The 13,670-nt window shown below is 38.7% G+C and overlaps 1 protein-coding gene across 5 annotated transcripts; it reads left to right on the top strand.

Annotated features, from left to right (window-relative positions):
* The first annotated feature begins 1,261 nt into the window (after nt 1-1,261).
* On the top strand, nt 1,262-13,309 carry LOC127938039 (transcription factor AP-2-beta-like). 5 transcript variants are annotated; one of them, XM_052534419.1, is made up of 7 exons: nt 1,262-1,738; nt 3,864-4,319; nt 5,413-5,470; nt 6,922-7,162; nt 7,460-7,578; nt 8,094-8,235; nt 11,431-13,309. In XM_052534419.1, the coding sequence occupies exons 1-7, from the start codon at nt 1,658-1,660 to the stop codon at nt 11,726-11,728; spliced, it is 1,395 nt and encodes a 464-aa protein (XP_052390379.1). In that variant the 5' UTR covers nt 1,262-1,657; the 3' UTR covers nt 11,729-13,309. The 5 variants fall into 5 exon arrangements, with proteins under 5 accessions (XP_052390379.1, XP_052390381.1, XP_052390384.1 ...); XM_052534421.1 differs by having other exon boundaries at nt 1,307-1,738; nt 6,943-7,162; XM_052534424.1 differs by lacking the exon at nt 1,262-1,738 and adding an exon at nt 2,706-2,844.
* Nucleotides 13,310-13,670: the final 361 nt, after the last annotated feature.

The following is a 13,670-nucleotide window of genomic DNA, read 5'->3' as shown; positions in this document are numbered from 1 at the left end:
TTCCCTTTGTGGCAACTTTTGCCCACTTTATGTGAATCAACTTTTTTTTCCCCTAATACTTTAAGGTATTAGAAACTGATGATGAAATAAACCTACCCTAAAAAATATAAAGCCTATTTGCAGGAGTAAAACTGTAATAATTAACCCGTTCTCTCCTGCTAGGCTATATGTTTCATTTAGTTTATTGCTTCTATTTACTTATTCATTATTTATTTCCAAAGACTTTAGGTTTTTGGGACTTCTGAAGCTTTTGATTTTGTCTAATGTCTTTGGAGGATTAGTGTGTTTTTGCATAGTTTTAAACGTATTTTTGCGGAAATTCTGCAAAAATATGGTAAAACTTGTTGTTGAGTTGTAGGCTACACCAAGAGGACCATTCAAATGCTTACATTTTGATAAGCTTACGTTTAAAGAACGTGTCAGATCGCATTTCCAAATACTTCTTTAAAATAAGTCAAAACAAGGAAAATTAGTGTTCGTTTTCATTTGTGTGATGATTCTGCTTATTGCAGCAGTGCTGAAAAAAGTTCACAGCAACGCGTTAAGAACAGTTTTGTTCACTGTGATCACATGATTCGCTTCCAGATTTTCTTATTTTTATTTTATTTGACAATGAGGCCTCAGTTCTGATTAGCAATTATGAATCGCTTTGCTGTGTGATTTAATAATTCCTTTAACAAAAAGTGGGATTTTTTAAATACTTAGCGACGTCACAATTCATTGCGTTCTATTTTACCGCCTGATCACGTTTAACCCCTTCGTCACTTTCTTAACAGTTTATCTGAGATAGCAACAGTAACCAAGGGGCGGGGCTTTGAGGGGGTCAGTTACAGGCAGGTGTGTTATTTAGAGTTGGAATGAGCACCTCATTGCTTATGGATGTCAGGTATTTTAGAAACAGTGAGTATTACGATACCATGAACTTTAGTACTGTTTGACCTCGTCTCAAAACAAGCTGAAAGGTTTTGTTATTTTGTTTCCAGTCAACCTGAAACGAGCTTTTTATTCACTTAGTTTCAAGTGTTTAAGTAGTATGTATTTAATTGTCCAGCAGGGGGCGCACTGGACTGACTCTCATCACTGCGTCGCTGTAACTGTTTCAGAGGCAGCTGTGGATATCTGACCTCGTTTTCTTGCTGGTATATTTGAGGTAATGTTTGCTTACAGCAATGACGAAGATTTGTAGCAAAAACTGAGCGAGCAGAATCCTCGCGTTTCACTTATTCAGCGATTAAACAGTAGGTTAGGCTTGAGTTTACCGAGGTATCATCGCCTCAACTGTTTATTGGCTTTGCAAGAATGACTTTTTAAATTATATATCAACGCAATTGATTATTTTAGGTTATGTGGATAATGCTTTTTTATTCTGTTTCGTTAAAAAAAAGTGCACACACTTTGATTCGGTCCTGAAAAATAGCAGACCGCGTTAAGCGTTCACTTCAAGTGCATCTGATGATGGAGCTGGAGTCTCAGTGAATGCCCCGCAGCAGCTTTACATACAGCTCAAAGTCAACACACTTAACATTAGACATTCACTGTACAGCACACACGCAGACAAACACCGTTAAGGGCAATCGGGAATTTTTCTACGCGCTTTTCGTTTTTAGAGAGAGAGGGAGAGAGAGAGAGAGAGTTGAGATCTTCACTCTTCACGTGAATGCACTCGTTATACAGGGATCAGCGCGCGAACATGCTGTGGAAACTGGTGGAAAATGTCAAATATGAAGATATATACGAGGTAACGAGAAGACAAACTGCATCTGCATCTGTTTTTTTTCACTGTATGGTTCATATAACGACAAAAATTACGTTGAATCTGTCATGTTTTTTTTTTCTATTAAGTTTTGTCTCTTATTGATAGGGGGTCTATGCTGGTTATTTAGATAAAGGGAGAAAACCAAATGTAAACATTTGATTTAGAAGCATTTTGTCATATTCATAGCTAGCTAGTTTTGTTGTGATTTTAGCAGGTTTCTTTATTTCCTTTAAAAGTAGCTATTTGTCATGTGTTTCGAGTAGAGTTTTTAATATTATAACTTTGCAAATTATTAAATTTGTGGGGGGGAAGAATCTATAATTGCTTTGTCAAAAAAGAGCCACATTTAAACGCTCCTTTTACACGTTTATATCGTTGAAAGGTGATATTTAAAGTTAGCATTAAAAAAAATCAAAGAAAGAAAAAAGATAATCTCGATGTTTAAATGCACTGAAATACTTATTGGATTATTTTCTTGAGAGCCTGCCATCGATTTATTAATAAGAGAATCGCATTTACAGAAGAAGAGGACGCAGTGTCACGCGTGGGAGTCCCGTGGATTTCCCCTGAATGAGCTCGAGCTCGTGGGAGAGACTCATGGTGGTTTTTGGAAAAGCCTCGCTGGATGTCGACCCGAAGAGAGACACATGGCTTTTCTCTCACAGTCACCGTCACGCGTGTAATTAAACACTTCGACCCCGGTCCGTGAAATCGACTATTATACGAGCTGTTTAATGGAGCACCATTAGGGGAGGACTTCAAACTGTCACTCGGTGCAGAAACCATTTTTTAAAACGTTCATGCTTTTGGTTTTTCTTGTAGGGACAGTTTAAACCGCAATGAGTGTTTGATGTTTATCTTTATCGTGAATTTCATTTTTTGCTTATCAGAGACCTTGGCCTGCTTAAACACACATGCATGTGAAACTATATGGAATAACAAGGGCACCGTTATGGTTAATGTAGTACAGTGGCTCAAAATTACGCTTTTATAGGTTCTAAGTAGTGCTTCTTTTTATAATTTTTGTCTAACTGTAGGTATGGTGGAATCTAATTTTGCTATTGTGAGTAAAAGTCTGAATAGCTATGGTAAGTCTGATGATTATAATGCATATTAAAGTATGTGAGTACTATATAGTGCTTGTGAATGAGGCCTCTATCCATCTGCGTGCTCAAAGCAGCTGATTCCGGCGATTCGTTTGTTCTTGCTTGAGATAAATGGACTGTGCACACACAACAATAACATAAAAGACTACAATAGCAAAAGAAAGAGGTCCGGACCCGTGCATGCCGGACCTCAAACAGAGAGGGGAATAAAACAGAGCACGAGTGTTTCCTCCTCCTGAATGAACGTCACTTACTGCAGCAGCGCCTTCACGCTCCGCTGCTCTCCGCTGCTTTAAGTATTCCCGCAATATTAGAGGAGTCATGAATAACAATTATTCTGAGGAGGTGTAGCGAGGCGCACGGACGGAGCACCGCACTCTGGATCAGAGCGTCGGATCGGGAAGAACAGGACCGAGACCTGGAGGAACAGGGCTGTGCAGAAGTCATTTGAGCTGGGGTAGCAGAAAAAAAAAAAGATTTTGCTTCGTGTGGTCATGAGGAGTTAAGAAAGGAGCGCGTTTTTCTTCAGGCGAGCGTGTGTCGTGCTGTCGCGTGCCCTTCTGCTCTAAACGAGCTCGCTTTTTTCCGTCCAGATGTTAGTGCACACCTATTCCTCCACGGTGAGTCTGAGAACATCAAGAAAAATACTTTCTTGTAGCTGCGTGGTAAAAAAATGTGGCATGTGGGTTTTGCTTATTGTGTTCCGAGCTTAGGAACTTAAATCCTGCGTTTATACCTTGTTCTTGATACGGTTTAAGTTACTAGGCTACATGAATCAGTCAGAAAACACAAATATTTTGAAAGCTTTTGTAGCTACTTTCTTGGATCACCGCGGGCGTTATAGCCTATAGCTAATATAGCCTAGTCTTTCCATATCGTTGGATTCGTTCCAGTAGCCATTTAAAACATCTACAAAGTTTAGGCTATTTAAAAAAAAAGAGAAAAAATATAACAGAAATGGTTGGTTTGTAATCGTATTTATATTCTTTTCTCGTTTGAAGGACCGCCATGATGGGGTACAGAGCCACAGTTCCAGACTGTCCCAGCTGGGGTCGGTCTCTCAGGGTCCGTACTCCAGCGCTCCGCCGCTCTCTCACACACCTTCCTCGGACTTCCAACCACCGTACTTTCCGCCTCCGTACCAGCCGCTGCCGTATCACCAGAGTCAGGACCCGTACTCACACGTCAGTGACCCGTACTCCCTGAACGCTCTTCACCAGTCCCAGCAGCACCCGTGGGGCTCCCGTCAGCGGCAGGACGTGGGCACGGAGAGCGGAGGTTTACTGCCGCAGCCTCGAGCCTCTTTACCGCAGCTCTCGGGTCTGGACCCCCGGAGGGACTACTCCACCATGCGCCGACCGGACGTGCTGCTCCACTCCACGCATCACGGGCTCGAGGCGGGGATGGGAGACGGTCTGTCCCTTCATGGCCTGGGGCACGGCATGGATGATGTGCAGGTTGGTTATGATTCTTATTTTTTTGGCTTGGAAAATAACCTCAATTTTGGGGATATAAATTCCACAAAGATGTGAAAGAATCGTTTTGAATTTTTATTTTGCGGTTAGAATGACCTAGTAACGAAAAAGCTTCATTTTTTATCATGTAGGCTATTCCTTTATAATATTAGTAGCTCTATATGAAATTATTCTGTATATTTTGGGAGGAGTTTGAAAATGTCTGACCTGTTGACATTTTCTTTAACAAATTACAAACAATTTTACCATATCCTATAGCCTATGAATAAACGGAATCCAGACTCTTTATCATGCGTATGAATAGTAGCAGTAAATGCCCTAAAGGCTTGCTTGTTATTCGAAAAAATATTTTGCTGCACTTTGTTTTTTTGAGTAAATTTTTTATGTCATAAATCATATTTAAATGCATTACAGTTAGGCCTGTGTTGAGGTAAACTGTTGTTAACTTAAAATACTTTTTGCAGTTGCTAAAAATGAAAACTTCAGGAATCCATCTTCTGCTCGGTTCACATATCTAACCATCTGTATTTTTTTTTAAATCAATATATCTCTGCACATATCATATCTAATTTCGTCAACTGACAGTTTCTGCGTAATCTTAATGTTAAGATAAGGCCTGTCTATGTTCAGCTGACTGGACAATGATTGTCTGGCACTCTTCCCAAAATGATTATAAAACTATAGCTAAAACTGACGAAGGGCCTAACTGACATGTTATTTTTATTTTAAGATGAGAAAATTAGTTAAAAATGTATTTGTTTTTTTAACAGGCTGAATCCAGATTACTTTACGTTTCCTGATAAATTCATTAAGAAAACTTACATGGAAAATTTTAGATTTTTATGAATTGTTAGTGAAAACAACTTAATTAAAAAGCATTTTTTCAATTGCCAAAGTTCACTATTTGGATCCAATTGTTTTTTGTTTTGTTTTTAATCCTCGATGGAAATATGCATCTATATGTCAAATGGTGTTATGGTATTTTTCAGAATTTGATTATGCGGAAGTTATCTGAATATTTATAATTGACTGTAGCATTTGTTTAAAAGTTAAATGTTTTCTCATGCCTTTTTAGGCTGTGGAGGACGCAAACAACGGGATGAACATCCTGGATCAGTCAGTTATTAAAAAAGGTAAATGGAGAAAATGGCTGCAAAAAAAAAAAGTGCTAATAGAAGAAATCACTGTTCTATGGATTTAGGGCAAAAGGTCATTTCAGGTGAACACACCTGAGCACACCTTTTTACGCATGCGCTGAACCACATTTGTTATTTAAATGATGTCACCTGCCTATTCCCTTAACCTTGGACGCACAGCCAAAGCAAGTGGAATTGGAGGCCATTGAATATTTTTATAATCATCGCCCTACAGTTATAATCCAACTACGAATAATTTAGTGTCGTTATAATTATCGACCAATTTAACTTCTATTATAGGCTTCAGTTATTATCAGCTGTCTCTTTTCTTGATTAAAACAGAAGGCTAGCACAAATTCCAAATTTATGTAGGCCTATGTTTGTTTTATATTTTTGGTGTTGGGCGGGGGTCGACACTGAAGCACCACTTTGTTGATAGGCTATAATTTCGCCACGGATGTTTTGACATATTTACTCTGAGATAAGGCCTTCACGCAGTCAGTAAGAGCTCCAGCAACACTCCCTGCGCTCGTGTTAATATTTGTCCGTTATAAGGGACGTTTGCCGGTGATTTAGTTAACGGAACACGGCCCTCCCGTCCCAGAAGAGACGGCCTTTAAGTGGCCGCGGTGATTGATGGTTTTCTGAGCGCAGATCTCGTGAGCTCGTTTAGAGCTAGTTTACTATATTATCCCCTGTAGAGATCCCCGCGAGCTCGCGCGCTCGTTACCCCATTAGCGATTAAGTTGGAGACAGCTTTTGACGGTCAGCTTGTGAGTTTGTGTGTGGAGGGGAGGGGGTGATTTGAAAAATAGGTGGTTAATGTTATAAGTATGTGTCCCTCACCAATCGATAATATAATAAATGAGTGTAGAAGTTTTGAAATGCCACTGTGGAAGCTGACAGGAAAGTGTAGCTAACTGAATTGAAGGGAATAAATCTAAAAATTAATATTTTAATCATGTTGGAAACTGCAAAACATTAGGCTACTGCACAAATTGAACCATAGCCTATTTTTGACGCCGTTGTTGGCAACATGTTTAGATAAATATATTTAAGAGAGAGAGAAAAAAAATACCGGCTTAACGCAGTGTTTGCATTTATGGACCGTCAAGGCTTGCTTTCTATTGTCCGTGGAATTAACGCATGAAAGCAGGAGCACGAGCCGGCAGCTCCGGGGCGCGTGCATGTTGACCCGGGCCAGCCGAGGGCTCGAGCTCACGGCGCTTTCATGTGCCAAGATTTCACATTACATAATATGAACCTATTCTCACAGGCCTGTGCTGTCTGTGACTAGTCTGAGATATTATTTAGAAATAATAACACCTTTTGTTTTACCGCTATAGCGCCACTTTTCGAAGCAAGTAGCCTACCGTTAATGATCAAATCGCTTATAATTTCCGGTAAATTTGGGTAGCTCTGTATTAGGCTATAATGACGTAGCTCAGTTTTCTGTGTCTCTCGCACAGTTCCAGTTCCACATAAGAGCGTCACTTCTCTGATGATGAACAAAGACGGTCTAATCGGCGGGATCACCGTGAACGTCAACGAGGTCTTCTGCTCGGTTCCCGGCCGCTTGTCGCTTCTTAGCTCCACATCCAAATACAAAGTGACGGTTGGCGAGGTCCAGCGGCGCCTTTCTCCGCCAGAGTGCCTCAACGCCTCTCTGCTGGGCGGGGTCCTACGGAGGTGAGAGCACCGATAAATCAGCCAAGAATCCACATTATAGTGGAGGTCAATGGATTAAAAACTAAAAATTGTACTTTCAATTTATAACTCATAAACAGTAGGCTTATGGCCACATCTGCAATTTCTGACGGGACGTTGATTAGCCTAGGTTTTTATTTCCTTTTCTTTTTTTTTAAATATATTTTTAATTACTCCTGCCAATAACATGTCTGGTTTTGAATTTTCACTCTTCATGGTGTTACTTTGCTGTCAATCCGTCATGAAACACGTCTCTAATTATGCCCGCGCTATCCTCAGAGCGAAGTCGAAAAATGGCGGGAGATCACTGAGGGAAAAGCTGGAGAAAATCGGCTTGAATTTGCCCGCGGGGAGACGCAAAGCAGCAAATGTCACTTTACTGACGTCTCTAGTAGAAGGTAAAGCAGAACATCTGATTCTTGTTTCTTAGATTTTTTTTTTTTTTTACGTGTTTGGGAATTAAGGCCCTTAAAGTGAGAAAAACAATGGATAATCATAAAGGAAAACAAGTACGGATTTAAAAAACAATAATAATAAAAAAACACTATAGTTTATAAGTTAAATCATAATTTTACAATTTATGCCTAAACTGGAAATCTGAATTTAGAATGAACCTCGAACTTGTGAAATTAAATTGTAGCTATTGCCCTGGGAGTTTCTCTAATCTGATTTGTTTTCCTTGCAAATACCTAACAGATGCAGAAACAGTAAAACGACATTTTAACAGTACAACTAATTTGACATATATCCTAATTATTGTTTCCGGATTCCGCAATCTTTCATTTGCTTAGATAATAGGCTTTCTCTCCCTCCAGTTCAGTTGCATGTAGCACTGTAATTTAGTATAAAATATTTTAAGCGAAGACGTGGAGTAATTCCGTTTTACCATATTGTGTTTATTTTTCATTTCCAGGAGAAGCTGTTCATTTGGCTCGCGACTTCGGCTACATTTGTGAAACTGAATTTCCCACAAAGGCCGTGTCTGAATACCTGAACAGACAGCACACAGATCCAAACGAACTGCACTCGCGAAAAAACATGCTGCTCGCCACAAAGTACGTACACAACGTGTTACAATGTCTTGTGTGTGTGTGTGTTTAATTATCGTTGCTTTCACTGGAAGCTGGTGGTGTAACAACTTGCCTCCCTCATCTGAACAAATGTCTAGCCACATTTCGAGGTTAATGTTGAATCCATCACGGATTGTCGTTTTGATAGCTGTCCGCTTAGTGCCTGGTGCGCTCTGACACATTTAGCTGGTTTCTAATGAGGCAGTTCAGGTCCAGCAGAAACACGCGTCTCTTATCCATCTCAGCCTGGCACCGAGCTAGAAACTCATTATATTTAAGTGAAATGTTTCAAGTCTTAAAGTGCCAGCTTTCCCCTTGAAGTTTTGCCTAAGGTCATCCCTCCTCCCTCGCCTCTTCTTTCACAGTCTGTCTGTCAAAGTCCCGTCAGTCAGCGCGCACCCGCGCCCCTCGCCCCCCGCCCTTGCACGCGCCTCGGGCACTCGCGTTCTGTCGCTCTGGAATGAGACAGAGGCGCGCTGCGCTCTCCCGAGTGGACAACAAGACTGTTTATGGCTCTGAGACGCGAATGTGGGTCAAAATCTGACAAGTTCAGACAACTGCAGATGCCACAGCAGGCGTCTGCAACGCTGCCAGTTGGAGGCATTTGAACTGTTCGTCACAAATGACCTTTTCAAGATTGAAGTATGATCGTTTGCTCAGGTTTGAGATTACATTGCACCTTAAAATAATTATTATTATGAACAGGACACAAGTAGGTTTGGGTGCATGATATGAAAAAGTTGTTTTCCTTCATTTGGGAAATTATGACTTAATTGACTTTAAATTTACCTTGCAAGTTTCAGATAATTATTTGAATTACATTGCTGATTATATCATTATTGGATGTTTACTGATCACAGTACTCACAGATTCAGATACTGTACACAGGCAGTTTCAGAGAAACACAGAGGTCAAATGTTTATAAGTTATTTGTAGGATATATCAGGTAATCTGGGAACATGGCTAAAATATGCCTGCATTATTCTATATGATTCCACAAAGCGAGGAAAGCATGCACATTGAGAGCACTGCCTTTTTCATGGAGTGAAATATGCTGAGAACAGAATATTCCTCAGTAGTAACAAGAAACTCTCCCAGTAGACTGAAAGTTAAAATGATGGCTTTATTCTAATTGACGGGCTTTGGTCTCAGAAATATGCAGGCTTTTGCTCAAGTTGCTTTATGTGTATGGACAGTGAACACTTGAGAGTTTTATGTAAAGTAGATGTCAGCCTTTTTTTGAAACTGTTAGAATATTTTTGGAGACCTTTTGCTTGCAGTGTGCAAGGGGGATGAGAAACATGCATTTTACCCATAATTCCCAGGGACGCCACAGAGCTACTTAACTATTACAAGCTTGAACCTGTCAGAGCACCTGTTATCTAAGTGTTTTCTATTACTCAAGATAATTAAGAGCAACTTGAGCAATAACATCATCATTATGTGAGACACTGAGAAGAACAAACATGGGTGTGATATTATGAACTAAGGATTTTGTAATATTTTGGTTTACTTTTTCATCTGTGAGAGCCTAATATATCAGCAGTTTTCATTTAACTTTTTTTCTTTTAATAATGTTCAAATGCTAAAGTCACAGTGATCTATGAAGGTTTTCAGAGTTGCTATGCAGTGGCTTTGATTTTGTTCAAGAGATCTTTATAATCAATATTTCACACTAAGATAAAAAAAATATGTAGATTTATACATAAAGAAATAAGAATATCCATGGCAGTAAGTTGCTTCTTTTCAGCTTCTTTGGTAGGCAGAAAGGCTTTTTTAATGGAATCATGGTTCATGTCTTTTCCATTTGATTGTTTAATTCAACTTATGACTTAAATTCATTTCTTGAAAAATGAATGCTGTAATCCATGAGCGAGCAGGTCGCATTTCTTTAACTGATACCAGAAGATCAAGCATGTCCTTCTGATGCATGTTCGGATAAATGTGAATGAAGAATTTGTCATACTTGATGTGCCATGAAAAAACGTCATGACATTTTCTGATTGGATCAATGCTGTGTAGATGGTAGAGGAATCTGATAGGACACAGTTAAACTGATCCTAAAACCCACCTGACTATTCTTGCTATAGGCACAGCATGTCTAGACCCCACACTGTCCCATTAGCAGACTGTTGGCATGTTAAGTCAAAGTTGTTTTCCTAAAATGTAATTCTTCCGGCATGAGACAAGCAACAGTAAACACAGCAATATCCACAATACAGACAGAAAATGAACAGTTTATCGTAAAAACAATGTTATCAGGCAGCATATATGAATTTTAGCGTATAATTGCATTGTTTAAAAGAGCATTAACTGTTACATACACTACTATGTAATTGTGATAGATAAGTAATTATAAGTTAAGTCAGTGTAATTGATTGTCGTAAAATATACTATATATATATATTGTAGTGTATCGCTGAATGCATGCATTTGTTGCAACCATAAAGCAATATGCACTCCTCGCGGTATTTCGTAGCAGCTGACCAAAACTCCCAGAAAAGATGTTTGTGAAAGAAATAGAAGCCTTCGCCCTATTTAATGGCATTGTACCACCAGAATGATTTTGAAACTAAAAACATACATTTGTTTTAATATGTGTACTCTCCAATAAACACCCCATTGCCCCCTGTGGCCAACACTTCTGGAAAGAGTTAATTGTTTTAATTAGAAATTGTGTATTGTCTGTGATAATGGAAACAGTCAAAATTCTGAGCTTCATTTGTCTTTTGTGCAAATATTTGTGGATCAGTCCATCACAGATGTTACATTCATTGTATGGTCTATGACAAAGATAATAAAGATTCACAATAAAACTTATACTGTAATCACAGCAATTTGTTCTCAGGCTTATTATTCATATGAAGATTACAAGTCAAATCATAGGTGTTTTATTTTATTTTATTTTTTGCAGTGATGATGTAAAATAACCATTTTGGGTTCTCCAAAGAGCCTTTCAGTGAACAGTTCTTAAAAGAACCATTTTTTCTTAGTGTGTAGAACATTTTTTTAAAATCTTAAGAACCTTTGTTGCAATAGAAAGGTTCTGTGGATTCTAAATGTTCTTCATGGAACCTACAATGGCAATAAAGAACAATTTTGTAATTTTGGTTGTAATTCTTTGGATTGATAATGGAAAATTATTGGCTTCATCTCTGTCTTTTTTCCTTCTCTTCTCAGGCAATTATGTAAGGAGTTCACAGACCTGTTAGCTCAAGATCGCACTCCATTGGGAAACTCTCGGCCTACATCCATCCTGGAGCCAGGAATCCAGAGCTGCCTGTCACACTTTAGCTTCATCACACACGGTTTTGGTTCTCCAGCCATCTGCGCCGCCCTCACAGCTTTGCAGAATTACCTGACTGAAGCCCTTAAAAGCCTCGACAAGATGTTCCTGAACAACCCCACTCCAAACCGACACACACCTGCAGACGGCTCCAAAGGAGCTGGAGAGAAAGAGGAAAAACACAGGAAATGAATTGTGGAAATATGATATCAAGGAAGGAGAGTCATTGGAGATGTTCAGAGATTCTAGTTTTATGACACTGCGTTTTACATTCTGGATTGAAGATGGAGAGTGGACAACAGATCATGGGAAATGAAAGGAACAAGACCATAAAAGAGACTGGAAGACACGAGTCTGCTGTGACACGTTCACCATCTTCATCTCATTCGTGTGCGAGTGTGAAAATATTCGAGGAGTGTTTGTGAGTGTGATTTTGTGTATCAAAAGAATGACATTTTACATGATGTTAGACGCAGGCAGTCCTTTACACACAACGTAAATCTGATACCTAATATTCGAGTGATCATCAGTATAATGGCCAGCACACAGGAGCACAGGTTTGTTGGGATGCTGGTGGAGACATTATCAACTACTATATTTAATTATACTTATTATACAAAATTATAGGTGCACAGTTCTGTAATATTAAGTACATTCCATTCAACTTTCACCAAAACTACACCCGCAGTAAAACAATCATCTGTCCCTAAAAGAAAAAATTTGCTCCACATAGATTTAAAAGAGACAGAATATTCAAATATGAGATTTTATTGCATTTAGTAACACATGCGGTGCATTAAAATGGAGTCTTATCCAAAAAGAGGCTGTAAATGTGCAACTATTTGTGCTACAGCAAAGCATAATGCTATTTATGGTTTAGTCCATCATGTGACATCTATCACAGATTTACCATCTGACAGCCCATTACATACACATATACTTTACATAAACACAGCAATTCATTAGAATCTAAGTTCTCAGTCTGAGATTTAACATATTCTTTAAAGCACCTTGGGCGATATTCAGAATAGGATGAATGAACAGGAAAATTTTGTATTTTTTTGGTTGTATTTCTTTGTATCTGAAACTGCTATTGCTTGTGCTGTCTTGGCCATTTGGTTGTGAAAATGTGAGGACATATTCCGACACACCAATCATCTGATCAACTGAATCAACAATTTCAATGATAATTCATCTATGTATTTTTTTTTTAATATATGCAAACATTTACACAGAGCGAAATCAATATAGGACAAAGAAAACACATTTTATAGCCTGAATATTGTTTATTGGTTTTACAACCCACATCAGGTGAATGGAAGATTGCTTTAATCAAAAAAAAAAAAAATAGACATAAAAAGGGTCCCGAATTTGTGCCCTTAGAACCGAGGTGACCGCGCGTGCTGGAACACGGCCACGCGCACTCGCGCAGCCTTTTCGCGCTCGCCTCAGCCGTCGAGAGTGCGCACTTTCAGTTCCGCAAACTGGATTATAGCCTGTCTGTCAAAGTAAATATTTGGTTAACTGTGTGAGGAAGGTTCTTTTATTTATGTCTGTATATATTTATTTATGCCTAATTTAATGGGCGATTGTACATATAGACTGGGTCGTCTATCTGTGACTGTCTCTGTGTGGGTGAACGCTTGTTTTAGATAGCATCCTGTATTTTTTTGTTTCATGGATACGGTGTTATGTGGTGAAGGCTAGAAGTTGGTTCTTGTCTGGTGATTTTCATTTACCTCGAAATATGAATAAATCGTGTGTTTTATTGTAGTCGTTGCTGTGTGGTTAACCCCTTGTTTTCTTGTCTTATAACTTGGTCTACGCAAGACACACGTCAAAAACGTTTCAGAAAGAATGCAGTTTTAATTCAAAAGCGCCGAAATTCCGAATAACTAAACTAAATACTATCGTAGTAAAAAGTTTACGTAGTCATGCCATCAGTCCAAGTAATTGTTTTATTTGCATTAGTTAATTTTTAGATGTCTAAGCATCTAAGCTAGCATTGGAATTGATTAAGATTTTTTATTTTTACAAAAAAAAGAAAACAGCACTATAATTCGTTTTTGAATAATCAATGATAATTCTTAAATTAAAATTAATAAATTATATTAATAAATAAATATAAAACTCC

Source organism: Carassius gibelio, chromosome A20 (genome assembly GCF_023724105.1).
Source record: "Carassius gibelio isolate Cgi1373 ecotype wild population from Czech Republic chromosome A20, carGib1.2-hapl.c, whole genome shotgun sequence".
NCBI lineage: Eukaryota > Metazoa > Chordata > Actinopteri > Cypriniformes > Cyprinidae > Carassius > Carassius gibelio.
Note: the sequence above shows the minus strand (reverse complement) of the source record. Positions and strands in the feature narration are given on the sequence as shown.

Excerpts from the sequence above, each read along its gene's own strand:
- LOC127938039 (XM_052534419.1), top strand. The coding sequence starts at position 1,658 with ATGCACTCGTTATACAGGGATCAGCGCGCGAACATGCTGTGGAAACTG. Across the intron at positions 4,320-5,412 it reads ACGGCATGGATGATGTGCAG|GCTGTGGAGGACGCAAACAA; the intron begins GTTGGTTATGAT and ends ATGCCTTTTTAG. Across the intron at positions 7,579-8,093 it reads ACTGACGTCTCTAGTAGAAG|GAGAAGCTGTTCATTTGGCT; the intron begins GTAAAGCAGAAC and ends TTTCATTTCCAG.